The 27,967-nt window shown below is 41.5% G+C and overlaps 1 protein-coding gene across 5 annotated transcripts in view; it reads right to left on the minus strand.

Annotated features, from left to right (window-relative positions):
- Arhgap24 (Rho GTPase activating protein 24) overlaps positions 1-27,967 on the minus strand; it is a 416,575-nt gene that overhangs the window by 48,865 nt on the left and 339,743 nt on the right. For 4 of the 5 annotated variants that reach the window (XM_048427100.3, XM_048427139.3, XM_085691578.2 and 1 more), the window contains one exon: positions 4,770-4,892. In XM_048427100.3, the coding sequence (XP_048283057.2) occupies positions 4,770-4,892 (123 nt within the window). Of the gene's footprint in view, positions 1-4,769; positions 4,893-5,007; positions 5,030-27,967 lie in introns of those variants that run through there. The other variant, XM_048427149.3, reaches the window with a different exon arrangement.

Consider the following 27,967-nt stretch of genomic DNA (forward strand, 5'->3'; position numbering starts at 1 on the left):
TTCCAGGGTTCGGTCTGAGTAGCAGCTCCTGCAAGCTGTTGCCCCTCACTGGTGTCCTCTATTGCTTTCAGTCCTGGTCACTGAATAATTTACTCACTGGGTTAATCATTCATCCACCTGGCTGCTCCCTAAGCAGATCTGGAATGCTGGTGCTTTAACCCTAGCTGACCCCATGGCCTCTCTCTCATTCTTCCTCAATCGCTCGACAGAGCTTCTCCTAACTCTGAGTTGTATGAGAAAGGTAGCCTCCAGAGCAGCATCACTGCCCAGTGTGGCTTTGCCTTCGGTGACACAGCCAGGGAGGTGAAGTGTGTGAGTGTGTGTGTGAGTGTGTGTGTGGGTATGTGTGTGTGTGTGGGGGGGGTGTTCACTCTAGGTGACTGGAAGCCACCAAGCAGACTAAGTACTCCTTGAGAGTCTCATTGGTCCCCTGCATGAACACTGACTCAAAATCAACTGGAACAAAATTCAGTTTACAGAACAAGCAAGGGGCTGAAGAGGTGGCTCGGTGGTTATGAGTGCACGTTGCTCTAGCAGAGGGAAGTTTGGTCCCCAGCACCCATGCTAGTCAGTTTGCAAGAATTGTAGACTCAGCTTGAGAGTCATCTGGTACCTCCAATCTCTGGAAACCTATACTCAATATACATGCATTTCTGAATGCATGTATGTATGTATGTATGTATATGTATATGTGTATGTGTGTATGAGGCACCCTACATATACATATTAAAAATAAAAAACAAATAAAAATAACTAAAACTAAACTAAACATTTCCACAGTTGAGCGCTTTAAGAACCCAGTTTTGTAATTTACTTGTTTCTATGAATTTTTGGGGGGAATTTCATGTATGAGTACTATTTTTATATCATTTTTACCTCTCCCCATTTCAATTCCAGTTTTCAACTCCTGCTCCCCTCCAAATTATCTAGGCTTCTTTTTAATTATTACTGATACACACTCACGCATACTCACACATACTCATACACACCACATACACAGCCCCTCACCAACACACACACACACACACAGTCACAAATACACCACACCCCCCATAGACTCACAACTCACAGAATCACAGACCCCCCACGCACACACACACTCACACTCACACTCACACCACACACATACAGGCCTACACACTCCTACTCAGCTCACATATACAGAGATCAACACACTCACACATCCTCACATTCACACACTCACATGCCATACAGACAGACAGGCCTGAATACTCACCTTACGCAAAGCTCCCCCACTCACACCTTCTACAGGCTGCCACACACACATACACTCACACACACACAGGCCCACACTCAATCTCTCTCTCCCCCACCCCGATTAACTTAATAACTTTAAAGCCCACACTGTTTCTTCCCCCACGTTGTTAAGTTGTTAACAAGAGGAACTGGTCACGGAACTTTAAGCGCATTGCCCAGCTTGGGAGATCTAGAATCAGTGCTGAAGTTTACTTTCCTGGCTGAGTGGTTAGGCTGTCCTGTGTTCCAGGTAGTTTGCTTTGCCTAGCTGAATAGGTGAAAAATGATTGGCTTCCTTTGACGAAGAGCTCTACACTTTCTCTCTCCTCAGTTTTTAGTTGCTAGGAGAGCGAGGCACCAGAAAAGTTCCTCAGGGATCTTTAGGCCACTGTATAAAGTGGCCTTTCAGTTTGGCACTGAAGCATCTTAGTACAGGGGCATGGCCACTCACAAACTTACGTATTCATGCAAAGATAGGTGCTTCTTCACACACACACACACACACACACACACACACACACACACACTCACACACATTTAATCTCTGGGTGTCAATTCAGCTATTTTTAAACGTCTAAAAATCTATCTTAACTAAAACGATCTTATGTTAAAATTTTTGTTTGATGTATTTTCAATATCTATTATAAATAAGACATGAACTTGTGTTTACCACAGTAGAAGGACCAGATAATATTATTATCCTATCAATCAGATGAAGAAATGAATTTTCCTGGTGCTTTGGAACTTGTCAGTCACCCACCTACTCTGGGCCTCAGTGGCCTAATCCACAGAACACAAAGCAGAACTAAACAATGGCTTTAAAAAACATAAATAATGGAAAACTTATTTTTAATGCAATGTTAACTGGAATTTCAAAACATGAAATAAATAACATTTTTCGTCATATATGTGTATTATTTACACCTAAAATTTAGGATTTTCTTCAAAATTCAGCCCATGGTCATGGAATTAGTTCAAGCATTTGAAATGCAGGGTCCAGGGCGAGAACAGTAACAACCGTGACCTATCCAAGACTTCCGTTTGCTCGGTTCTCTGCACTGCATTTACTTTATGCACTGGTTTTTAACACTGAGAGGAATCATTAAACAGTTTGTGAAAGTTAAGTTAGTGTTTTTGAGCTTATCCTATAATTTCTTAAGACTTAAAAAGGAGAACCTGAGAAATTCATTCTTTGAGGGATTGTTGTTTATTGTGAATGACTTATGCTAATCACCAGTGAAAACAGACAGCCTACAGAGTGGGAGAATATTTGAGAGGTGAGAGGTGAGTTGTATACAAGGGATCAATATCTATAATACATAAGGAACTGAAAATCCTCAACACTGCTAGGTGCCAACCGCTAACTTTTCTAAGTATACATTTACATGGAGTAGTGTGGGTAGAGGTCAGGGAACTAAAGAGGAGCCCATGGAATGGCACTAAGGAGGCTTTAAGATCGTGTGTTGGGAGCGTCAGAGAGCACAGAGGGCAGAAGAGTGGCAGAAGTGGGCAATGGTGGGGCAACCAGAACTGAACGATCCAAAAAGGTCATAAGGAAATAAGTTCTTTGTAGGCTAATCAAAAAACAAAATAAAAATAAAACATGGTAACAAATTTATTCATTCATTCAAAATAGATAAACTTGAACCGTGTATTTGTAAAAGTCATTGACTTGGTGGGGGCTGAGATGTGGATACAGTGCTTGCTGCACAAGCCTGAAGACCTGAGTTCAGATGCCCAGAGCCCTTCTTAGGGCACATGTGGCAGTAGGCACCCACAACATCAGTGCTGGGGGGCAGAGTCAGACAGGTCACGGGGCTCATGGCCCAGCCAGTTCAGCTGAAGTGGTAAGCTCCAGGTGCAGAGATACCCTGCCTCAAGAACTGACACTGGGTGTGAGAAATGGAGATTCCCTAAGGTCCATCTCCGCCCTCCATGTTTGCATGTTTGTTAAGTACCGGCACACACATGCACATATATATACAAGCCTAACGTGTGTAAATTACATAAGATCATGGAGAGCTGGAGTATCCCGTCCAGGCTCATAGATCTGGAGATTCATGGACAGTTGGTATTTCTATTGGAATCAGTTCTGTCAATTGTGGGCTGACAACACTGTGGTCACCAACTTTACCCATCTTCCTCGAGAAGACAGACGGAAGACAGAAAGAGAAGGAACATGGACACGTTTGATGTAGTCACTCTAAAACATACCCCCTAAGCTGATATTAAGGCTCCCCCTGGAATCGGGGGTCTCAGCAGTCTGATTAGAGAGAAGAGGAAGCAATAGGAACCCTGAGAAGTCACATTTCCAGGGTGCCCACAAGTCTCCAAACTGGTACCAGTTGTACGTTTATTTCTCATGCATGCCATGGGGAATTCTGGATGAGGGCAGAGTCTCCATTTGTGGATCTGCAAATATTTTAGAGTGTCCTACTAGCTTATGAACAGGGTGAGTGCATGCACTCTCTTACAAGGAAGACACAAGGTAGGAGTGGAAGCTAGCATTCTAACCCCATCAGCACCCTGGGCTATCAGCCCTAAGTCAGAGTGCTACTGGGCAGGCTGGGACAGATGGCCACCACACACCTGATAGAAACCCTGCTGGAGACCAGACACCTCAGAGGCACACAGAGTAATCTGTGTGGTGTCTTCAAAAAAATCTTTACTATGGAGTCTTGCCTCCTCCCTTTCTTTGTTTAAGTTCTGGGGCTCAAACCCAGGCCCTCAAGCATGTTAAACACAGAATCTACTACTGAGATATCCTCAAAGCTCAGCATTTATCAAAATCTAAACAACTTCACATTATAAACTGCTTTGGAAACAATTCTAATATAGTAAGAGGTCAGTCAACCTAAGAAACACCTGACATGGTCATAGAAAAGAACTGTTTTTGAGAATTCAATGTGCTGAGAATTCATAAAAATGAATGCAAAACATGGGAATTATATTTGGATGATTAAATGTGAATTTGAGTTAATAAAACTGATTTTTGACTACATTAATTTAACATAATTGATTTTTAATAAACATCATACCTCTTTGAAAATATACTTGGTGGTATACAAATATTATTTTTTTTTTAAAAAACTTTCTGGTTATGTTATTTCAGTCCCTGTTTCTTGAAGGATAAAATCATCACCTTTAGTTTCTTCCCCTTTTCATTCTCTCTGACTTAGTTTATTTCCTTTCAGCTGATTTTCTGTGTTCTGCATTTTCAACATTGTTTTGCTCGGATTGTATATATACTCTAATAACTTACTGTTAGTCAAAAGTGAGAAAAATCACAAATAAAAACGAAGTTATTCTGTTTTAGAATTTAACATATTCTAACGACAGGTGATCTGAATTAAGCCTCCAGGAGTTATTTAGATATGCATCACCAATGGTGCTGAATAATTTACTATTTACGTGAACAGTCACCCATTTGGACATGGGAGCTGACCCCCTACCGGCTGGAGGAAAGGTCGCCACATCTACCTTCTGCTTTTCTGTGACTACAGGCTGCTCACCTCCTCCGAAGGGTCCCCATATGACTCGGCGGATGGACTTCACCCAGTCTTCCATATCATTCTGGGTGCTCGCCATGAGGAGGTAGCTCTCATGATTCGCTGTCATCCGATCTCGGTCACCTCCTGCAGAAACATAAGCACATTCAGTGGACAGTTCAGCCAGTGAGAGTCAGCCCAGCCTCAAGGGCTTCCCTGCAGGCAGGCCCTGCATCCTAGTGAATGAATGGGAAATATTTACCTTAGCTGCTGGACGACCTGCCACGGGATTGCTGCTTTAAAAGGAAAAGCTCTTATGTTTCCAGGAGAAAGCAGGAGAACAAATGCCATTCCCCAAACAATGCTCGGGGTTTTCTGTCCTAGCAACAACCCGTGGGCCTGCAGTAACTCATAATCCAATCCATTCACAGAGAGCTGCTGAATAGGGAGAAACCGCAGAGACAAAGGAAAGGAGATGATGGGGTAGTGGGCCACAGAGTGCCTGGAACTTCATCAGAAGCACCAAGTCCTTCTGAGCAGGTCCCGGGCTCAGGGTAGGACCTTAGGAACGGAGTAATCAGTTAAAAGCCTGTGACCCATAGTTTCTCCGCTTTGCCTTTGCTGGTCAGGGGAACTCAGTCCTCAAGGTCACGATTTAAGGAGTGGGGGAGGGGACTGTTCGCACGCCCGGTCTACTACAAAAGTCAAAACACATATAATGATCCTGACACCTGAGTAGGAAATTTCAAAAGCCCTCAGGGCAGAAGGGGGTGGCCCCTCTTTTATTTCCCCCACCTCATGCTCTGAAAAATCTTTACAGTCTCTAATAACAGATTTGAAGAACTAAATTCTAAAGCACACAATTTAATCCCTGAGAAACCCTATCGTGTACTTCAGTTTCCCTGGAATGAAATTCCCAGGTGTGCAGAGAAAGAGCGATCATACCCAACCCTGAACCCCCAGGATCTGTTAGAGGTAAAGATGGGACTCTGAGCATCCTTAGCTGTTAGCTAGTGTCACAAGCCGTAGGGCTTCAGTCCTGGGTGATAATTCCTAAGGCTCACAAGTGAATAACTTTAAAAGCGGTTAGTATTTCACCGAATTCTGGTGGTTAACGTTATACTTACTGTTCAGGTGCTCTGTAGCTATCAGTAAGTACTTAATTCTCACTGAACGGTCTAAGCTTGTAGCCTCCGGATCAATAATCCACATTCAAGTGTTTTATTTGGTTAGTTCATTCTAAGTAGACTGGAAGACCTCTCAGAAGGGCTTGTAGGTTTCAGTTACAAAAGACACCTCCTGCCTCTCCCCTCTCACACCCAAACTAATTCATGCATAGCCGTGAAAGGTGAAGTCCAGGCATCTGAGTCCTGGATTCCACAGGACCTCCCTGGCTTTCGGCCCTGACTGAGAAGTCCTGTGTGGAGAGCAGAAGTTAAGTCAGCCAGCCGGGTCACTCATCTTTTCCATCTCATACAAGAGGATCAACATGTGCTCGATGCATGTCCAGTAGCTTTCCCTACACCACCATGCTTCTTAAATAAACAAGGAGTCGATGTTTGTGAGGACAACCCGAAAAGTACATAAAAATACTGGACCACAGAAATAGACACCCTTGGAGTAGAGACTGCATTTCATTTGACTGCCTTTTATCAGGGAGACAACAGAGCTAATACATGCCTGAGCAATTATTCAATAGTAACAAGGATTGTTCTCTTAAACATTATTTTCCATCCATACCACTACACATAGGAGGCACATGTAAACCTTATGATGCACATGCCTGCAAATACAGCACACTTCAGCATGCACATAGACGTGCATGCTCATATCACATACGGATGCCAGAAATAACTAAAGGGCGAAATAAAATAATGCTTCAATGCCCCTGCACAGTGCTGAGAATCTGTTTTGCATTCTGATCTGTTTATACCACTGTCTGGAGCCAAAAAATTAGCATTTTGAAATCAGAATATTTTAATTATTGCCTTTGCCTAAAGGATGCTCAGTGAAATCAGATAGCAATTTCCTACTGCGTCACTCTCAGCCCAGGCAGAGAAAGGGCAGGGACAGACAGCCACTGCAGAGCCCAGAAGCAGAGGGACAGGCGTCCGATAAACACAACTGGCCAGTATTCCTGGCTTTTCATCTGATTCTTTATCTCTGCTATGGGTGCTGTGTGTCTGACCTTGTCTGAATCTCATTTCGACTGCCACTCACAGTTGTGAAATCTCACGCCACAGTTCTGCCCATCGATATAGATCTTGATTCCTCAGTATATTAGCAAAGAAAAAGAATGTTTTAGAACAGCCTTTGCCACCAGTCTTGGTGGAAACAACACACTTCCTTACTAAAAATGTGATTAAGTCGTTACGTAGATTCAGAATGCACTATCTAGTATTCATATTTTCTGAGGGTCATATAGTCATTTGCTGAGGCCTCAAAATATTACATGAAAATCCCAGAAATTAACAAATCCTGAAATGCAAAGAATTCACTACAGTATATCACTACCAACCCTCTCCTTATTGCTGATCATTTCTTACTGTACTAAATTTGTGGGACCTTAATTAGTGTAGGTGTGTGCTTAGGAAGCACATGCATGGAGTTCCAGGCAGCCACTACGGGTCTGCGGTCATACCCCTGGGGGTAGGGAAGGACCGATTGCTGAAAGCTAACAAACAGATCCCCTCCTAATACTACAGATGTCTTCTGCTTTAGTATATATGACCCTTCAGCTACAAGTCACCTGTGGGGCAGTGCGATTAAAGGGCTCCAAACACAGCTCAGCAATGTTTTATTCCACAAATGAATAAGTCCATAATTTAAACTGTGAACCACATAGGTGAAGTTAAGCTTCGGTTGTCATCTCTTTAATGGTATCTAATGCTTAGTGTAATTAATTTAGAAACAAAAATTATTACAAGAGGTGAAATTTGAAAACAGCATTGAGTTTTAATAGTCATGAGTTTGATAACTACCTTACATCCAGACATAATATATGGATGCATATATCTGTGCCCCTTATACTATACTGAATGGCACTTGGGACGCTACACACTCTCCATTCTTCCACTTTGCTTGGATCCATGCCGAGTTCAGTTTTTGAAAACCAACACTAACACACGCCAGTGGAACTGCACACGCATTAAGGGCATGACTTCTGTTGGCAGTCACGCTTACTGCGAGACTTGGTGATTCAACAGGAGCTAAGTGGGTCACGTCATTCCCTTGTGTTTGCTCATAGGTAACACCAAGTGTTTGCACATTTCACGGAGCTCTGTTAATCACACCTGTTCGCTTCACTCTTCTCAAAGTGAAACAGATTCCCCAAAATAAATTACATCCTTGATCTGATTACTGTTTGTCCAGTCCCTAGGCAGGGTCACGGCAGCTAGTGTGTATGCTTGCAATCCAGGACCTGCACTTGGGCCTTATTGATGACAAAAGGAACTGCTGCCTCTTACAGCCCTTCTAAAAATGCAAACCTAGGATGTATTTGATTGGCTCGTTGAGTGGAAGGTTTCAAAATCTGTCATGGTTGGTTTCTGTTTTAAATGTAACCCAAAATGCTGAAGGTGGGGTGCTAGCCTGTAGCACTATTGGGAGGAGCTAGAATCATTCATTCTGAGAAGGAACCTAGCAGGAGGAAGTTCAGCCATTGGACAGATGCCTGTGAGTGACATTTTGTGGCGCCTATCTGTCTCTTGTTTGGTTCTCACTGAGCATGTGCAATGTGCACCTCGCCATGCTACAGAGCTTTACTATAGGTCCAAAAGGTTGGGGTCATGTGAGCACGGTCTGGATCCTTTGAAACAACAAGAAATAAAGCCCAACAACTTTCCTTCGAATAAATTGCTTATTTCAGGTGTTTCACTAAAGTCACAGAAAGCTAGCTAACCCACACACAAAGATTTTTTTTTCCTTTTCCCTTAAAGGGAAATAATTATAAGTTGCTAGTACAATTGTGAACTAAAATGTAAGACAGTTTCTTGGGAAGGATATATTTATACATGTGTTCTCTCTAGTAAACACAGAAAGATTTGTAGCAGACTTTATTTGGGGCCACCAAGAAGCTCCCAAATCATGACATGGAGAGTTATTATTAGTTATGACTGCTCAACTTTGTCTTATGCTTGTCCCACTAGCTCTTGAACTTAACCTGTTTCTCTCCATCTATGTTTTGCATCAGGCCTTTTTACCTTTCTTTCATTATATACCCTATTTCATGCCTGTCTGTCTGGCAGCGGCTGCCTGTTTGGCCCCATGCACCTTTCTCTTTCTCCCTTGTTCCGATCTCTTCCTCTCGTTCTCTCTGGAGCCTAGATTCCTCCTCCCACCCACTGTCTCTGCCCGTCAGCCCCACCTATCCCTCTACTGCCTAGCTATTGACCATTCTGCCTTTTATTAGACCAATTAGGTCTAATATTCCACAACAGAAATAAATGTAACCCATCTTTACATAGTTAAAGTAATTTTCCACAATAAAGATCGACAGTTAATTGATTGTTTGCTTTTTTTAAATGATTTGCTCAAAGTGAACGGTAACCAACAAAGTCACAGTACAGACTTGAGGACATATCAGCGAACACTTTAAATGTTGTTCATAACTTCAAGGGTAAAATGTTTCCTCATTCCTAAGTACAAACAGGACCAAAGCCAGATTATTTAATTCTTTATTAGCACTTGCAGAGAAGATATGTCAATGCCTTAAGACTTATTTTCACTCATCAAGTGGAAAAATCTTCAAACAAACAAACGGACCTATCAGTTTCTATAAGATCTAGTTTTAAGGTCTTTCCTAACAATGGACTGTGAAGGTAAAAGCTTTGCTCAAGCAAAACAGTAGAAAGTCACAGAGACAGAAACACATGACTCTTCTTTTATGGAGACTGATGCTTGGAAAAGAACCAGAATTATGTGATATGCAATCAGGAAACCCAGGGCCCTTGAGGGTGCTCAAACCTTTTAGCATATAACAACAGGATATGATGAGACAACACACTTCATGGAAGAAGGCCGAGGGAGGGACATTGGGCCCCCATATACTAACATGTGAAATACATTATTATCTAAAACAATAAGACTTTTTGTCATGTCTTGTTAATCATTTCCAAGTATTTATTTCACAAATATTAATTTAAAAGACACACGGTCAGAATTCCAATGAATTTTCTCAACAGCAACATTTTTCAAAGCAGTACTAAGATTTTTGAATATTTAAAAACATCCCTTAAGTCAGAAAATGAGAATGTATTCAAGGTTTTATAAACAAAAAGCTGCACAACTATACAGTAATATTTCAAACCTCTAAACCAAAATGAGATCTATTGGAGACCTAGTAACGGTAAACACATTGCTTTTATAGTTAATATATACAACAAGCATGCTGCTAAATGTTATTTTGTATTTTAGTTCAATTAATCTTGGGCTTCTGTTTCCTGAGGTTTTTATTGTATTTATGTCTTACATATTTTATGCCCTCAAGAAGGCTCTAATATATTTGTGAAAAGAGACCACTCTATAATATATCACAAACTTAGGTTTAATCTATGAATAATTATAATGAATATATGTTAGTTTACTGCTTATTGGTTGGTATTTACTAATTTATAGTAAGTTTCGAAGGATTATATTTCAAAATGAGGGAAGTCTCTTTGCTTGAGTATATACTCAATTCAATATATAATATATATTAAAAATTATGTATATATAGTATACACAACACACATATACATATATGGTAACTGAAAAGACTATATTATAATTTCTCAAGAATTACTATAAAGAATGAACAGTGAAACACTGGACGGGGCTGGGGAGACGGCTCAACATTTAAGAGCAGTGGGTTCCATTCTCAGGACTCATACAGTGACTCATGACCATTTGTGACTCCAGAGCAATGAATCTCATGCCCTTATCTGGCACTAGACAAGCACATGTGCACACCACACATACAGACAAATACTCATACACCATAACAATAAAAAGAGTAATAAATAAATGTACTGCCTCTATTGATCTGAAAATGCAACTATGGCTTAAAAGGAGGTAGCAAAAGGGGAGTAAGAATTGCAGCAGGTAGCCTAGATCCTGGGTTCAGGAGCTCCTTCTTAGCTCCAAAATCTATTATCTTCAGTTGCGGTACTGGGACTTCCTCATATGGTCACTGTGCACTAATTGAAGAAATATGACTTCAAGCACATCAAAGACTGTTGGGCAATGGGTCATTTTGTTATTTTATTATGGGTTTGTAGGATAGTTTTTCATCTAAACTTTTTTAATTGGATCATTTCAAATGCAAGAAAATAGTTTTTAGAAAATATTCTGAATATGATTATAAAGTAAATTTATTTAATAAGAGCAAATAATGTTTTATCTCTCAAGCTAATATTTATTTCCATTTTCTATTAGTTTTTATGCCTTTAATTGTATTGTTCTGAAATTGTTTCTCTGTGTATTTATGCAGTACAGGTTGGTCTTGAATGTATGATCCTCCTGCCTCAGCTCTCTGAATGCCAGGATTATAGGCATGTACCACCATAAGCATCAAAACTACATTTACTTTAAAATGATTAGTTTTAAAACTTTAAAATTTCAAATAAGTACATTTTGGATATCCACCAATTCTCAGATTTTTCAGACTCATTCTTCTGAAAAGCACAAGATGTGCTGAGCCTATTAATGCCAACAATGATACAATTGATTGTATTTCAGTTACCTGCTACCCAGACTGCACTGGGAAGTCAGTAAGATCTCAATTTCAGCCTAACTGGGTATTTGGCTTCTAATTTTCTCAGAGGTTACGCACCTAGTCATCTACGCCCAGAAGTGTATTAAATTATTCTGGCCGAAACAGCTGAGAAATAAAGGTACTGCATGCTGATCATCCTTCCAGGGGGTTCTGAGGCATCAAGAAGGCAGAGCACGCCGCTGTAGGAGGCTTTACTATAACTCGTCAAGGTTTACAATTTAAGATTCAAGTCTTTCAATGACAGGGCTCCACTCGCCTGTATCCCTGTCAGTCTCCCCGTGGCAGTTCTTTAATCAGAAAGCCCTGAGCTCTAAAGCTACGGATCATACAACGTGTCTAATTGCTTATTTGCATTGTAAATGATCAATACTACAACCAGTTTTGTAAGAACAAGTCATGTAAGTTAATATTAGCGAGTCTGGCAATATTGTGAGTCTCATGCATTAAAGGCAGTTTATTTTATCAAAGTGAACATTAAGACATTTCTTTTTTGCATTTGAACCCAGATTCGCTATTTCACTCTCCCTCATGCCCTGAGTTTGATAAGTTGAATTGTATATTGAGTTTGGAGAGAGATACTGTGTTTGAAGATCTAGATGAAAATGCTCCAACACATTGAAAAGCCTTTCTGTTTCCCTCTTTTTTTTTAAATGTCTATTTATTTATTTATTTATTTATTTATTTATTTATTTATTTATTTATTATGTATACAATATTCTGTCTGTGTTTCTGCCTGCAGGCCAGAAGAGGATATCAGACAGATCTCATTTCAGATGGTTGTGAGCCACCATGTGGTTGCTGGGAATTGAACTCAGGACCTTTGGAAAAGCAGGCAATGCTCTTAACCACTGAGCCATCTCTCCAGCCCCTGTTTCCCTCTTATTGTTTCTTATTGTTTCGGAATATTACAGATTTGCAAGGCTAATAATAAAGTCGGTTGATAACTTATTTACAGTTTGCAAATTATCTTCATCTCTCTTGATCTGGTTTTGAAAATAATCCCAGGAGGTGAAGCAGAACATTGCCCATCTATCAAGCACATTGACGAAAAACGTGTTGCTGTTCCCAACAGCGTTCCGGGTCCTGAGGATACAGTGGTAGACACAGCAAAGTGAGAGCTTGTGGCCAGCAGTGGACTGAACGTCCTGATGTGGAAGTCACCAATATAACGCTGTTTAAATCACAGCTTGTATGAGATCAGTAGGGGAAACCAACACCAGAACAGAGAAAATTTGCATTTGGCAAGTAGAGATCGATCACTGTAGACTTTAAGGTTAGGCAATCTGGAGATCATTGACAACCTTCTAAGAGCTACTTCAGTGAATGAGATCAGTCTGAACTAATAAAATGCCTCTGTAGGAATGTGTTCGTCAACTGGTTGGGGGGGAGGGGGAGGAGAAACACCTGGTATAAGCAAACCTCTGAGAATTTCCTTGTAGAACAGAACAGAGAAATGAGGTGCGTGTGTGTGTGTGTGTGTGTGTGTGTGTGTGTGTTTTGGGGGGAACACAAGGCCTGTAAAATGGGAAATATTACAGAAAGCTTGTATGCTTATGAGAATTATCCACAAGACTAAAGAGATGGCTCAGCAGTTATGAGCACACAGTGTCCTTCCAGAAGACCTGATGACCACATCAGGCACCCACATCAAAATCGCCTATAGCTCCAGCTCCCACCATTTGATGCCTTCTTCAGGCCTCCACAAGCATCTACACACAGAGAGAAACAGACACACACACACACACACACACACACACGCATAGGCACACATTACACATACATGTGAATATGCACACATTATACACACATACACAAACACATACACATACACACACACACACTTAAAATAAATATAAAAAGTCCACTGTTGTTAACTGGGAGAAAGGAAGCTTTAAGACATACGTAGGTCCTTAAAGCTATGCTAAATTTTTCTCATTTTCTTCAGAATCTCAAAAGGGACTGAAAGTTAATATGATTCAGTTTTCCTCAGAGTTCTGATTTTAAATTATATAATATTTATAGAAAATATCAATAAAAGAAAGGGGTTTAAACTCATAAATCATGTACAAGGACAAATTTTTAATTTTTTACTTAAATACAATTTTTAGTGTTATTCATTAAGACATTTCCACAAATTTAATTTAATTGGAACAATTTTCTTCATCTCTTAATTTTACTTGCCTAGATGCTAATTATCCACTTGTACAGAGCAGCAACTTCACAGAGTGTGTTTGGGTATACATGAAGCAAGTGATGCTATAAAGCCAAATGTTATCACAGATTCTCACAACCTGATTGCTCTATCCCACAGAGGACAGCTAGTGATTACCATGGTATGCAATTAGGGGCGAGTTAAACCTCAGTTTTAACTTCATTCTGCCGTACAGCTGGAAATTCCAGTGAGTGTAAGTGAGAGGGGTCGACGAAAGAACCTTGGTGGAGTGATAGTTTGTTCGTGCTATAACAAATAAAGCTTGCCTGAGGACCAGAGTGTGGAGTGAGCCACCAGTTAACCGTAGAGGCCAGGCAGAGCAGTGCGGTGTGCACCTTTAATCCCAGCACTCGGGAGGCAGAGGGATCTCTGTGAGTTCAAAGCCAACCTGGGCTACACTAGATTGATCCAGTCTAAAAGAGAACCAGAGCCAAGTGGTGGTGGCTCACACATTTAACCCCAGAACTTGAGACTCAGAGTCTTTAATCCCAGCACTAGGAAGGTGGAGACAAGAAGGGATACGGCTGGACATGTGGGAGAGAGCAATATAGAGTGGGAGGAGACAGGAGCTCAAGGCCTTCTGTCTGAGGATTTGTGGAGATAGGATCTCGCCCCCTTCGGTCTGAGGACTCAGTGGAGGTAAAAGGACTCTAGTGACCGGCTGCTCCTTGACTTCTCTGATCTTTCAGCATTTACCCAGACATCTGACTCCGAGTTTTTATTATTAAGACCAATTAGACTTTGTGCTACACCTCAGGGCTCTGGAATTTCCATAAAGGCCCAGGGCTTCACAGAGCACACAGACTTTGCCAAGCATGTCTGGTTATCCAGTGGACACGGATATTGGTGATTCAGGACTACCACATGAAGGTGTTTTTCTAATGTACTTCATAGGAACAGAGTTTGTTTCCCCAGTAGAAATGGTGAGAAGAACCCATGTTCACTGATGACTTTCACCTTATGTCAGGAGCTAAGGGAGGGTCTTGGTTAATCATTCCATTCTAATACAAAAGAGATCAACACATGGAAGGTCTGGAAAGTTACTTCTTGAGATGACTTGGCTATATCTGTCCTCATAAGTGTGGCGCGTGTGCCTGATCCGTAGTACCAGGTCTCAGTTTCTGTTCTTAAGTAATGTTAAGTATGGACATGGCTACAGATCTGAAATTCTGTAGAAATTCTGCATCAATGAGCTTTAGATGCAGCCTGGACTGTTCCTATAGAGTTTTATATTTAAAATATTACAACTAATGTTGAACATTTGAAAAGAACCATCACAAGGCTCAAAAATCTCAGATTATTTTGTGATTTCCTTTCCATCTCACGAAATAATGTCATTTATCATCAAGACCTTAAACCACAGTCACTGGAGCGAGGGCAATGGCTGAGTAGGGAAAATGCTCGCTGTACAAGTGTGAAGACCTGAATCCAGATCCTCAAAACCTTCATTAAAAAAATAGTAGCAATCAGCTGGGCATTGTTGGGTATGCCTTTCCCAGCACTGGGGAGGCAGAGGTAGGAGAATCTTCGTGAGGTGCAGACCGATCTGATCTACAGAATGAGATCCAGGACAGCCAGGGTTAAACAGAAAAACTCTGTCTCAAAATAAAAATAAGTAAATAATAATAATAAGTCTTGGTTACACAAGCCTTTGTAACCCCAATATTGTCTGGGACAGACACAGGAACATTACTGGGCCTTGTTGACCCCCATTCCAGATCCAGGTTCAGTGAAAGACCCCATCAAAGGGGAATAAGGCAGTGACAGAGCAGGACACGCTACGTTCTTCTCTAGCCTGTGTACTGGCTAGACATGTGTACTGGTGTGTGCAACAAGTGTATGCTTAGCTAGGGCACGCTATTCACACACACATACACATACACACACACACACACACACACACGAGAGAGAGAGAGAGAGAAAGAGAGAGAGACAGAGAGAGAGAGATATCAAAATAAACAGTGGCTCTTCAGCAAAGTGAAATGTAGCATTTACTAACAAGAATGTCTTTGGATTTCTCAAAAGTTTCTCTTTATTCACTTAGAGCTTGAATTTGAAAAAAAAATCATCTAGCTTTTATATGAACTTTGGTAACCAAGTCCAATACGAGATTCTTGAAACCCAAGCGAGAGCAAGGCAGAGGGAGAATCCAGAGCCTGCTCCATGCTTCCAGGCCATTTACATTGCATTCATTACTGTCAGGGATTATCTTTCATATCTTGTGCAAATAAATACTTCTTTGAATTCCTGAAGCTCTTCCATTTCCCCCACACCTGCCATAAATTAAATTTTGATCCTTCCTGCTGATAGATTGGTGCCAAATACCTCATAATTTTAAACTGAAGACAAACTGCCCAAATCTACTACAACCCCGCCCAACCCAGAAACATTTAATGAACACCCCATCTGCATACAGTAGTATCGGAATTGAGAAAAAGCTATTGTTTGGAATATTTCATCAGCATATATATGTAATAATCAAACTACAAATGCAGAAACTGGGAAGAGAGATTATTTGATAGACAGGCACATTGTTAAGCTAGAGGCAGTTGCTTAAAAGTATACAATGAGAAGGACGCGAGGATATTCCCAGAGGCCCAGGACACCTGCTTGCAGACAGTCTTGGGGACCTGCCAGGTAAAATGCACCCACAAGATACTAGCAGGATGATGTCCTGGAGAAGAATAACATAATGGCAATGTTGACAGGAGGACCATGGGAATCCCACACGGTTCCACCTCTAGCACAGAGTTACCCTTGGGGACAAGTTCCAGCATAAGTCATCAAACCCCAGGTCTTAGCCTTGGACACAGGCACACACAAATAACACTGAATTCACTCAGTAAGTTGTATATGCATGTGTATGCACATACCCATATATACATATATATGCAAATACATGCATATACATGTAATAATAAAAAAAATGAAGAAGAGATGGAGCAGAGAAGAAATTGAAGGAGGGGCAAGATTAAAGTAGATATAACATTCATGTATGAGGTTCTTAAAAATTATTTGCCAAAAGGAGCTGTATCTCCCAATATAACTAAGGTTCCGAAGAGGTAATAGGCACATGTCTCCTGATCCTGCATAGCGTGCGGGAAGTGGGGAGTATGTGTTCACATATGCATTCACATGCCCGAAGCAGAGAAAGAGAGGCACATGAAGCTGTGCACTTACAAGAGAGGATTTTGTAGCTGACAGCAAGAAGGACTCAAGTTCACTGGGGATTCGCTTATCACCTCAGAGCTGATGGAGAACTCTGCAGATCTCACACAGCAGACAGCGTGCAAGGACCGGCAACGCAGTACCTTAAGGACTGACTTCAAAGCCAGGCTCAGTAGCACACTGCGGCACAGTGACATTCCTAGACAGATGACTGGAGAAGTGGAGAATTAGATGACTCCATTAATTAATCTTATTATTGTTCTTTAATATGTCTGCAAGCTAGACCTAAAATATATTAAAACTCATTAGACCTCACAGAGGCTTACAAAACACTGAATGCTAAAGCTAATTTGAGTTCATTAGGGCTTTTTGGTTTGTTTCTTTGTTTTTTTTTTTTAATTAACTGAAGGCAATTTTCTCCTGGCCACATTTATTAATTCCACCTGTGCTTATGTCCAGGTTCTTTAAGTATATAGTTTGTGGCTGCCTCTGTATCGAGATAAAAGCCCACTAGTCATTTTCAGGAGACTCTTGTACTTGGATTTTATTTGGAATTCAACAAGGAACACCTTGCTGCTGTGTCTTAGATGGGAGGTGCTTTCACCGTTGTTAGAGTCAGCATTATGTCATGGTTGTTTGTGATTCCCTCCATGCCAGTTCCAGGTTTACAGGAGACTCCTAGGCACAGAAACCTCCTAGACTAGCCCTGGGGTCTGCCATCTTCATCAGTAAGGGCTCATTCGTACAGCCAAGTTCAGGCAACTGATACATTTTCATCCTCTAAGTCACAACATTCCTCATCCAAGGAATCAAAAATAATCTAGCAATTGAACTGTAAATGAAGATAGCAATAAACATCTAAATAGTAAACATAACACTTTATATATGATTATTTATATATGTATAAAATGTAACACCTTATATATGGTGGCTATATATACACATATGTATAGAGCGTAATATATGATTAGAACTACAGTGCACTTTGTGGGCACAGATAGAATTTACGATTCTCTCTATACTATAAATTCTATAGGAATCAAATGATAAAGCATGAATTGATAGTCAAGTCCAGTCTTTTAGCTAGAGATTAAGAGGCACAATTTGTGACGTAAGGTTTCTTACACAGCACACCAGAAATGTGTCCAGTTGTTTTACGCATATGGCAAAAAATAAATTAACTTTCAAAAAGAGATTCTATCCTGTGTTATGAGAGGGTATTTTGAAAGAAAGAGATCTCAAGAAATGCTCTTGTTAGAAAATAGTTCCTAAGTCACATTCATGGTATTGATGGGGAGAGGCTATAAGTACACATGGGCTCTGTGCGCATTATAGCCGCCTTGGGTTGGCGTGCTGGCTGCCACGTCCTCCGGACATCTTCCATGTTCTCTTCATGCTTGAAGAGGCTCCCCAGCTTCTCTATTCCCTCTCGCTTATGTCCCCTGACTTTTCCTTCATGCTGCCTGACCTCAGGCTCATGTTCGCCAACATCTCCACTGTGAGAGAGCACTGAGATGAAGGAGCTGCAGGCGTTGCTTCAGAGACTTCGTTTTGAGCTGCTCTTCCACAGCACCTTTACCCCACGGGGGACACATTCCAAGTTCCCAGGCGACATATAAAACCAAAGATGGCAATGATTCCTACACACATTCAAATATATACTTTTTTTTCTTTGACTTCCCCACATAAACTTATAAGCTTACACCTTTTCATTAAAAGAAATCCTTGTGGCTTTCTTTTGTTGTATCCTGGGTGCAACATCACGACTTGTACCTCAGAGCCTTATTAATCATTTACGCCGTGTTAGGTGTGATATGGGGATGCCTGTCTGATAAAGGAGAACTTAATACATGACTCATGGACAGGCGCTTGCATGTTTCCTGGGCAGTATGAGGTGAGACTGTATGGGATTTCACCAGATTAATCCAGGGTGGTATGCAATTTGAGACTTATGAATTATTTCTGGAATCTTCCATTTAGCATTTTTGGATGGAAGCTTGCCACAGGTAACTGAAACCATGGAGTGAAACTACTGATAAGAGGAACCTGGGCACCTGACAAGCACTAAGCTAAGAATCCAGGAAACAAAGATGCTTAAGATACAACTGCTGTGGACACGTACAATATCAACTAGGGGAAACATTGCATGAATGTGCGTGTGTGTGTGTGTGCGCGCACACACACACACACACAAGTTTATTAACTACAATTTCCAATACATGTAAGAACAAAGGCAGATAGGCAATGCTTATCCATGTAAGCATTTTCATATGCATAAGAGCATTCACATACAGCTTGGTCAAAAATTCGTTTGCAGACACTAATTGAAAGAAGAAAGTTTATAATGTTGAGATCGACTTTAGGGCTAGGGAGATAGATCAGTAGGAAAAGTATTTGTGGTACCAGTGTGAAGACCAGAGTTCAGCACTCAATAAATGCCAGTAGGGCATGCTGGCCCACTGTAATCCCAGATCTCCAACTTTCATGTGAGTGCCAGTAAGGCATGGTGACCCACCACAATCCCAGTGAGTAAGAAGCTGAAACAGGTCCCCCCCACCACCGGTTAAGATGGCTTGCTAGACTAGGTTTATCAGTGAGACCTGGAGGTTCAAGTGAGAGACCCCACCTCTCACTTTAGACACAGGTGGAGAGTGATCTAGGAGGACATGAATGCCAACCTCTGGCCTACACAGATGCAGGCAGAACATAAACAGGCACACATGCACATACACACATGTACACATGCATACACATGACTTTTATTAACAAGATAAAGTAGTTCACCTTTGAGGAATATCAAGCCAAACCTTTTTCTGTATCTATCTACTGAGGTTTCATACAGTGGTCTAGTTGAGACAGTCATGTTGAAAATTTAAATAAACATAAAACTTTTAACAAAATGAGCTAGATTTTTTTGAGGATCCAGGTTTATTTGGCAGTTACAGGAATAGCAAATGATAAATTGGCCCCAGGAGGGCTATTATTTTCCTTGGAACCTAGGGACATATTACCAACTACAAAGGAGAAAGGCAGAAATTTGAAAAGCCAGTGTAGCTGCCAGAGCTTGGGAAAAGGCTGAGTCCTTATTTTGCAGAAAGATGTCTTAGCAAGCAAGATTTCATGCAAATCAGATTAATTTTCTCTTCATTTTGCTTCTAATGAATATGAAAAGAATCAGTTCCCTACATAGTTCCCACATTTTTATTCATGTGTACCTTTCTACCAGAACTTTTAAATAAATTCCATCTCTTCAAAATAAAAAGAATAGGCCATTGAGACGACTCAGTGGTTAGAGGCACTTGCCTTGAGGCTGAGCACATGAGTTCAATCCCTGCAGCATGGTGGAAGGAGAGAACTGACTTTTAAAGATGGCCTCTGATTGACAGCAGGTGTCCCATGGCACAAATGTGATTGTATGTGTACCCGCAAATAAACACATACAATGAAAACAGAAATAAGAAAGTACACCACTGATGCATATAGAACAGGATGAGCTAACGGGTATCAAGCTTTCTTGATATTTCTGTGAAAACACAGATGATAACAGATGTTTTGTTCTTGCACCCATTTTATAAATCAATGGATCAATATATAACTCCTCTCTGATAATGCTAACAACTGTAATGCCCAACGAGAGCCAATCCAAAAACTCTCAAAAGTTGTGAATGATGAATCTTGAAGATCAATCACTTATGTACACAACATAAGACATATGGGGTCAGTATGATGCTTTAACATATTATTTATTCATTTTACCATCTACTTCTTGTGATAAAGTACCCCGACTAGTTTCAAACCCTCCTCCTGCCTTGGCCTCCAGAGCTAACTTTAGGCTCACCCACCTCTACGCCTGGCTAGGATGACAATTTTGGGTGTACTGAGATTTCCTATTGGATTTTGGTATATGACAATTTGTCAAGTTAAGACTAAGGTGGCACAAAATTTTAGAAGCACTGAAGTATTCAGCAAGTAAGATAGATTGTATTTTAGTAATATTTTTGAAGTTAATAAAATGTGTAATGAAGAAAATATTGAAATGAAAGTAGAATCATAATTACTGGTTTATCTTATTGCTTTATAACAGTGCCAGTATTAAGAACCTAGCTTGTCCCCATTTATTGGAATATTATGAAGCCCTAATACCTTCTTTCTAAACCCCAGTTCTGCCAGGTGAGGACAGAATTTGTCATGAGATGTTACCATTTACCCAGCCGAGAAAGAGCAGAGTCCTGTAGGCAACTTCCTGAGTAACGGGCTTTATTGTGCTGTAAAAATCTATAATGTACACTCTATGCAATAATGGTGTCAGAATTCTGAAATAGTGACAACGTTCATTATCTATTTTTTTAGGTGAGAAAAAAAAATCACAACAACACAAGGTTGTCACGTAATGCAAATTCTCAGCTACGCAAAGACCTGCAGCTTCCAGCACCAGGTGAACCACAACTCAGCTAAGCCTCTGGTGCCAAGGCAAAATGAGCGGGCGACCTCACCGAAACCTTCTTGGCAGACATCCAGGGAACTAACCAGTACCCAGGTGACAGTCCCATGAAATCACGCAAGGTGAGCCCAATGAGGAAAGGAATCGGGGCAGATGCATAACTCCATGTTATCTCCATCTTGGAGCAGTGCCCAGCAAGGCCTTCTGCTTCCTGATATCGGGTGGTTGGGCTGATTCTGAGTGGCTCACAGTTGATGTTGTGAGATAGAACACTCTTCAGATAGATTTCACGGAAAGACAACAGGAGCTTACTGAGGATAAAACTGAGTCCAAAGGAAGCTGAACGCGGAGCAGCACCGCTCTCACACACAGCTGTGGCTCTTCTACACTTTCAGCTGTAGTTGGGAGTGGGTCACAAGGTGGTATTTCTTAAGGGATGGCAGAAACAAGCGAGGTGGGGGCAGAAAAGATGGTCAGTGAGGAAAAGGAGGGTATGGAGGTTAACACAACATCTTTGCAATCCCTAATTATACGATTTTAGTCATTGCCACACTGATAGCATTTGGGGTTGGCACAGGAGGACTTGAAGAAAATTGCTTCTATTTAAATGAAATAGTTTGCATAAGGTTCTTAGCTACTCGATAGGCCGACATAACCTGAAAACATCCGAATTGCCTCCAAAACTAGATCCTTTGCCCTTTTTCGTGAGTGTGTGTGTGTGTGTGTGTGTGTGTGTGTGCGTGCGTGTGTGCACCGTGGTGCACTTGTAGAGGACAGGGAAAACTTGTGGAGAATCAGTTCACTCCTTCCATTGTGTGGGTCCAGAGGATGCAACTCAGGTCTTCCAGCTGGAGGCTCCCAGAAGGCCATCTTACCAGCCCCGCCTTCCTTTCTTATTAATATTTTCCAGTGTTCCAATGCTTAGGGTCAGGGCCCTGTCTACCTCCTTCAGGATTCTCCATTGCCCTCGTGGGAATAACAAGCGAACTGACTACAACCCACACTGTTTTGAGCTTATTCCATTCACCACCAACAACAAAAATCAAGTAACTAATTTTTGGAAAAATCTTCATTCCGCTGAGGGTAATTTTCAATCTAGTTCTACAATTAAAGGAGACAATTATTTGTAATTCCCTTTCTTTCCCCACCAGCCTGCTTCTGAGTCATGTGAGGAGAAAGATTGCTCACCAACAAAACACAGTTACTTGAGAACTTTAACTCAGCACACACTTAAGGATATTATCAAATAGTTAACAGTCCAGCTTCATGGGCCTCTCTTCTTTTCCGGAGATTGTCAACCAAATTACTGAAATACATTCATTATCGCTGAATTGTTTTCTTCCTGATTACTCCATGTAATGACAAGCTAGACCATTTAAAACAGCATGACTCTTTAGGACTTTAGTTTTATATGCCACATTAAGTAATTAGAATATTTCCTTCCTGGTCTAGAAGGAAAACACTCCTCAGGCCTGAAGTTGTGCTGTTAAAATATTATTTTGCATTTAAAACTAGCAGTGAGGTGACAAGTTCAATCTTATCAAACTTCATCCAGTAGTAGCTCTTGGGGGGTGTACATCATGGTCGTATTGATGTTGGATGACAAAACTTCCCCAGCATCAACTCACTAAAGAAAGCTACAACGTCAATGAGCAAGCCTCCCTCACCTGTGATGAGCCTCCCCACCTGAGATGAGCCTTCCAACCTGCATAGACGTTCTAACTCTGCATTTAATGCTGCAGAATTCCAAGGAAGGGTGACACAAACAGGGTCCCTTATGTGGGCTGTGAAAGAAATCATTGCAAATCATCTAGAGAAAATTGTTTTATGGATCATATATGGAAATCATTAATTTAATGTTGGTCACTAATGAACAGAAAGTCATGGGAAGGGACCTTGGTTTTTCACTTGCTTTCTAGTTAATTGGGATTTGCTTGTTCTTTCATTTTCTTTTATAAGCAGACTGCCTCTATGTCGCCCAAGCTGACCTGGAACTCAAGCTGCTCCGTCCCCCCCACTTAATGAGGGAACAGCAGGTGCACCACACAGTCAGCCGGGGAAGGGTGTGGAGTAGATGGATGGAGAATCCAACTCCCACCCAGGGAATCTATATCTGTAAGGACAGAGAGGCTCATACATGTGAAAAATTGGTAAAACATTTTTTGTGCTTTCAATAGCCTGTGTTTATAGTTTTTTATTTTAAAGAAAACATTGTAACTAGTTTCAAAATTATTTTAATAGATTTTATTTCTGTGTGTATAGTGTATGAGTGTGTGTGAGTGTGTGCATGGGTGTATATATGAGCATGTGTGAGTGCACATGTGATGGGATTTTGTGTGTGTATATGTATGTGAGTGTGTGTGTGAGTGCCTGTGAGAGTGTGAGGGTGTGTGTCACACATGCCTCAGCATGCACATTGGGGTCAGAGGACTGCTTTGTGAGTCAGTTCTCCCTTTCCACCTTTACAGGGGTTTAAGGGATCGAACACATGTCCTCTGACTTTCAAGACGAACAGTTTACACACTGAACCAGCTCACTGGCCCTACAATCAGTTCTAGGATGTAAACTTGGAGAATGCAGCAGCTCTGTATGACAACCGCAGAAAAATAAAACGTATGCCACTTTATAGGGTTAGTGCAGTATATTTTTTATACCTATTAAACCGAGATGCCTATGTTCTTATAGAAAAAAACAGACAAAAATACGGCTGTTATATAAGAACCACAGTGTGAAGAAGTATAGAAATATAAAAACTGTAACATGAGTAAAAACCAATAGCACAGTTTTAGACTGTTATAGGCAGGCTGCAACAAATCAAATCCAGTCCCAACCAGTGTCCTTAGCATTGCCAGGGCTAGCACATGACAGGATTTTATACTTTAGATACCCTTGACAAATAGTGAAATATTCAGCTAACTCTAGGAAATTCTTTGGGTATGAAGAATGATGGTGTAGATAGCTTCTCATTTAAGAACAGTATTCGATACTGCCAGTGTTTCAGAAGGAAAAACCTTTCCCAAATATTTTAATTCTAACTTGATTTTTCTTAAAGCATAATGGAAAGCACCTGTTTGTGGGAGAAAAATCTAAAAGAAATCAGGATGTGGTATAGAACAACTAAATAGATAGATAGACTCCCTCTCCAATCTCAGGTCAGTTTCAGTCAGAACGTTCTGATTATCCGATTCCAAAATCCTGCCACATTGGCTTGGTCCTGCTATGTTCTGTTTCAGTCTCTTTAAACACAGTTTTGTGACCTTGCTGCAGGGAACACATTGTGAGTAGCGACAAGCCACAGTCACCAGACACGATTACCAGACCATGGAGGTTTTATTTCTTCTCTCAGCCAACCTTAAAAACGAGTAGCCAGTTAAAAACTGTGGGGTTGGGGTCTGAGCCAGAGAACAACGCGTTATACCAATCTGTGCTGCGGTGTGGAAGAGCATGAGGACGTTTGGAAAGAACACATCCTGGGAAGGAAATATCTGACAGAAAACGGACCAGGAGGGCCAGGGCTGTGAACTCCACGCATTCACACCAAGTTTGTTCACACTCCATTTGATTTTGACCCCTCCAGTTTAACCATTGACAACTTCGGGGGCACTCTTAGCTAACTCTTGCTTTTTTCCTCTTCCCTCTCTTCCTCTCAAGCCTAAACAGTGACCAGTAAAAAAACCTTCCATTTTTATTGGGCAGGTCTTAGCCAATTGTTTGTATGTGTTGAGTTTCTGCCATTCCTATACAGACAAACAAGCAGTATCACTAAAAGGAAACAGATTGAAAGTTAGTTAAATTGGGGGAATGTGTACCACTAGAACTGCTTCAAGAGATGCCCAAATTACATCAACATGTTAGAAACCCTGAAAAGAGCAAGGCTTATTGGACAGGCTTGCATAATTCCAGGACTTGCAAGAAAGAGGCAGGAGGAAGGCCAACCTGGGCTACAAAGTGAGTTCTGAGCTAGCCTGAGCCACACAGAGTAATAGCCTGTCTCAATGAAATCAAAACCACAAAATAAATGTGAATTCCCGGGCATGTAGTAGTATTTCCTCAACTTACTTGATCTGGAACATTTGGAAGCATTTATGCCCCTTTTAGTATGAACAAATAGACTCAGGTGTGCAGCGTCAGCAGTACTGATACTGTGTGTACACACAAGCATAAGGGTTTAGATATGAGTGTGAAACAAAAGGGAGGTGTTGTCATGAGAACTGACTTACCGCTTGCTTCGGGCGACTGTTAGGAAGACAGTCACTACTAGGAGGGCTTGGGTGACTGAGCTGTAATCACCGGCTTAAGAATCACACTTAAGTAGGTGTAGCTTGAAAACAAGCTACAGGGAACTGGGAGAGTACACAGCTCACATTTTCTCAATTTCTCTGTGTTTTTTGTATGGAAATTATACATAACAAATTATGGGAGAAACTTATGCAGAAAAGATGAAGATAAAAGCAAACATTTGAATCAAACTCTGGGGAAAAAAGCATGGTCTCATATCAAAGTCGACAATGCACTCAGAAAAATGTTTAACATTGGTAGAAAATAACGCATGTTGAGTGTGTGTTCTACAGTTTCTGGGTTTTTTTTTCTGATAACAATGGTTTCATTTTTCATTTTGTTTGTAATTGTTTTTCGATTACCTAAGGCTCAAACTTAAAGGGGCACCTGTCATAATTATTTGCTAACTCTATATCTCCACTTCTGCATTGATTGACAGTAAGCAGAACCAGAGGAACTGCCCAACCCACCCACGACTGCCCCACTTATAGCCAGCTCCGTGAGAGGGAGCTGATGCTTGACGCTGCTGGATGGGACCAGAGGCAGGATGGCCCAGAGACCCAGACAGAACCAAACATGACTGAAACAAAGTCAATGCAATGATCCCTAATGATATTCTGCTATACTCATCTACCTACTGGTGCCTAGCCCAGCTGTCATCAGAGGGGCCATCATCTAGCAACAGCTGGGAGCAGATGCAGAGCAGATACAGACAAACACTAGGCAGAGCCAGGGGAACTCCTCAGAAGAGGACAGGAAGGATTGTAGCAGCCAGGGGGTACAGGACACCACAAGAACAAAGACCGCAGATCAACTAGGGAGAGCTCATAGGGGCTCACAGAAATTATATCACGAACTCCACATGGATCTGAGCTATGTTCTCTGCATATACCTTATGGTTGTGTAGCTTTGGTGTTCTTGTGGAACTTCCAACATTGGCAGTGGGGGTGGGGAGTGTCTCTAACTCTTCTGTCTGTGCACGGACCTGTTTTTCTCCTACTAGGTTGTCTCATCCAGCTGTGATAGGAGGGTCTGTGCCCAATCACATTGTATCTTGATAGGCCCTGTTTGGTAGATACCCTTGGGAGACCTGCTCTTTTTGGGGGGATGGGACAGAGGGAGTTAATCTAGGGGAGATGGGAGGTAGGAGAAGAAATGAGGAGAAGAGGAGGAAAGTCAAACTGGGCTTTCCTCAGTATGAGAGAAGAATAAAAGTTAAAACATTTTCCCCATACTCATGGAGTTGACATATCTTCCTGAACATAAACGGGAGGTGGGAGTGGTTTCCATCTGGAGGAAAGGCCCAGGATTTAGAGTTGTTCCAGTTTAGTAGTGACAGGAGCTCTGCTTGGTGGGCTGCATTCCATGAGTTTCTAAATGTTAAGCTGGCTTTTTTCTTAATGGCCCAATTAAAGGAACATGGGCCTAGACATGGTGGTTTGGGGGCTTCAACATATGGAATTAAATGAAATTAATCTTCTGCAGGATCCTGTCCTATTTTTATTATCACAAGAGAAAATTAATACTACAGAGGGTATGCCTGAGTTTGCTCCCGTCTCTAAGGGCAATCAGGATGGAGGCATAAAGTTCGGGACCCAAGACTTAGCTTTAGTGCCTCCCTCTATTCTGCCTTCCCTGGGGTTTGAAAGTGGAGAGGGTCTCACTGTCATACCAAACTGAGTCTGTTTATGATTCCTGATTCTGGGAAATCATTGTAGAATCAGGAACTGATGAACCCCTGTACCTGAAGCCACATGTGTAGACTCTACTCATGGGCCCAGGAGTCAGTCCTTGTTTGAAAACAGCAGGAAACAGGAGGCCAATAGCCCTGAGTCCTCAGCAGTATAGTCTGACCCAGCACCTCAAACTGGGTGGGCTGTTACGTGTTGATGGCCTGCTGATGTGAAGAACCCATCTCAGTTCTTTTGAGCACCAGAAAAATCCCCTTAATATCATTACTAGGGTCACTCCCCTGTCTGAACAAACCATTGGTAGTCAAGATCTGTAAGCTAAGGCAACTTCAAATTCAGTTTTAGGTCTTCATAGAGACCCATGGGCTGGTTGTGCTTGCTGTGCTCATGATTTTTCCACAAACCATGAGAGGACATGTAAGGAGCCGCCAGGATGTCACCTTGGCGAGATAGTGCCAGCGGTCCTACAGCCTGGAGGTATACAAATCCTTTGATGCTGCCAGGATACAGGCCAGTGTGCTTGGGGTCTTGTTTTGCATTTCAGAGACTTGGTTCCCTGACCTGTCCTGTGGCCTTGGGCCCTAGCAGGATGGCATCAACCAATCAGCATTCGAGCCTCTCACCCTAGAAAAGCAGCTGCCTTTGGGTTTTTCGCTCTCTCTAATCTCTCTCTCGTCC

This window comes from Myodes glareolus, chromosome 8 (genome assembly GCF_982192425.1).
Source record: "Myodes glareolus chromosome 8, mMyoGla1.1, whole genome shotgun sequence".
Taxonomy (NCBI): Eukaryota; Metazoa; Chordata; class Mammalia; order Rodentia; family Cricetidae; genus Myodes; species Myodes glareolus.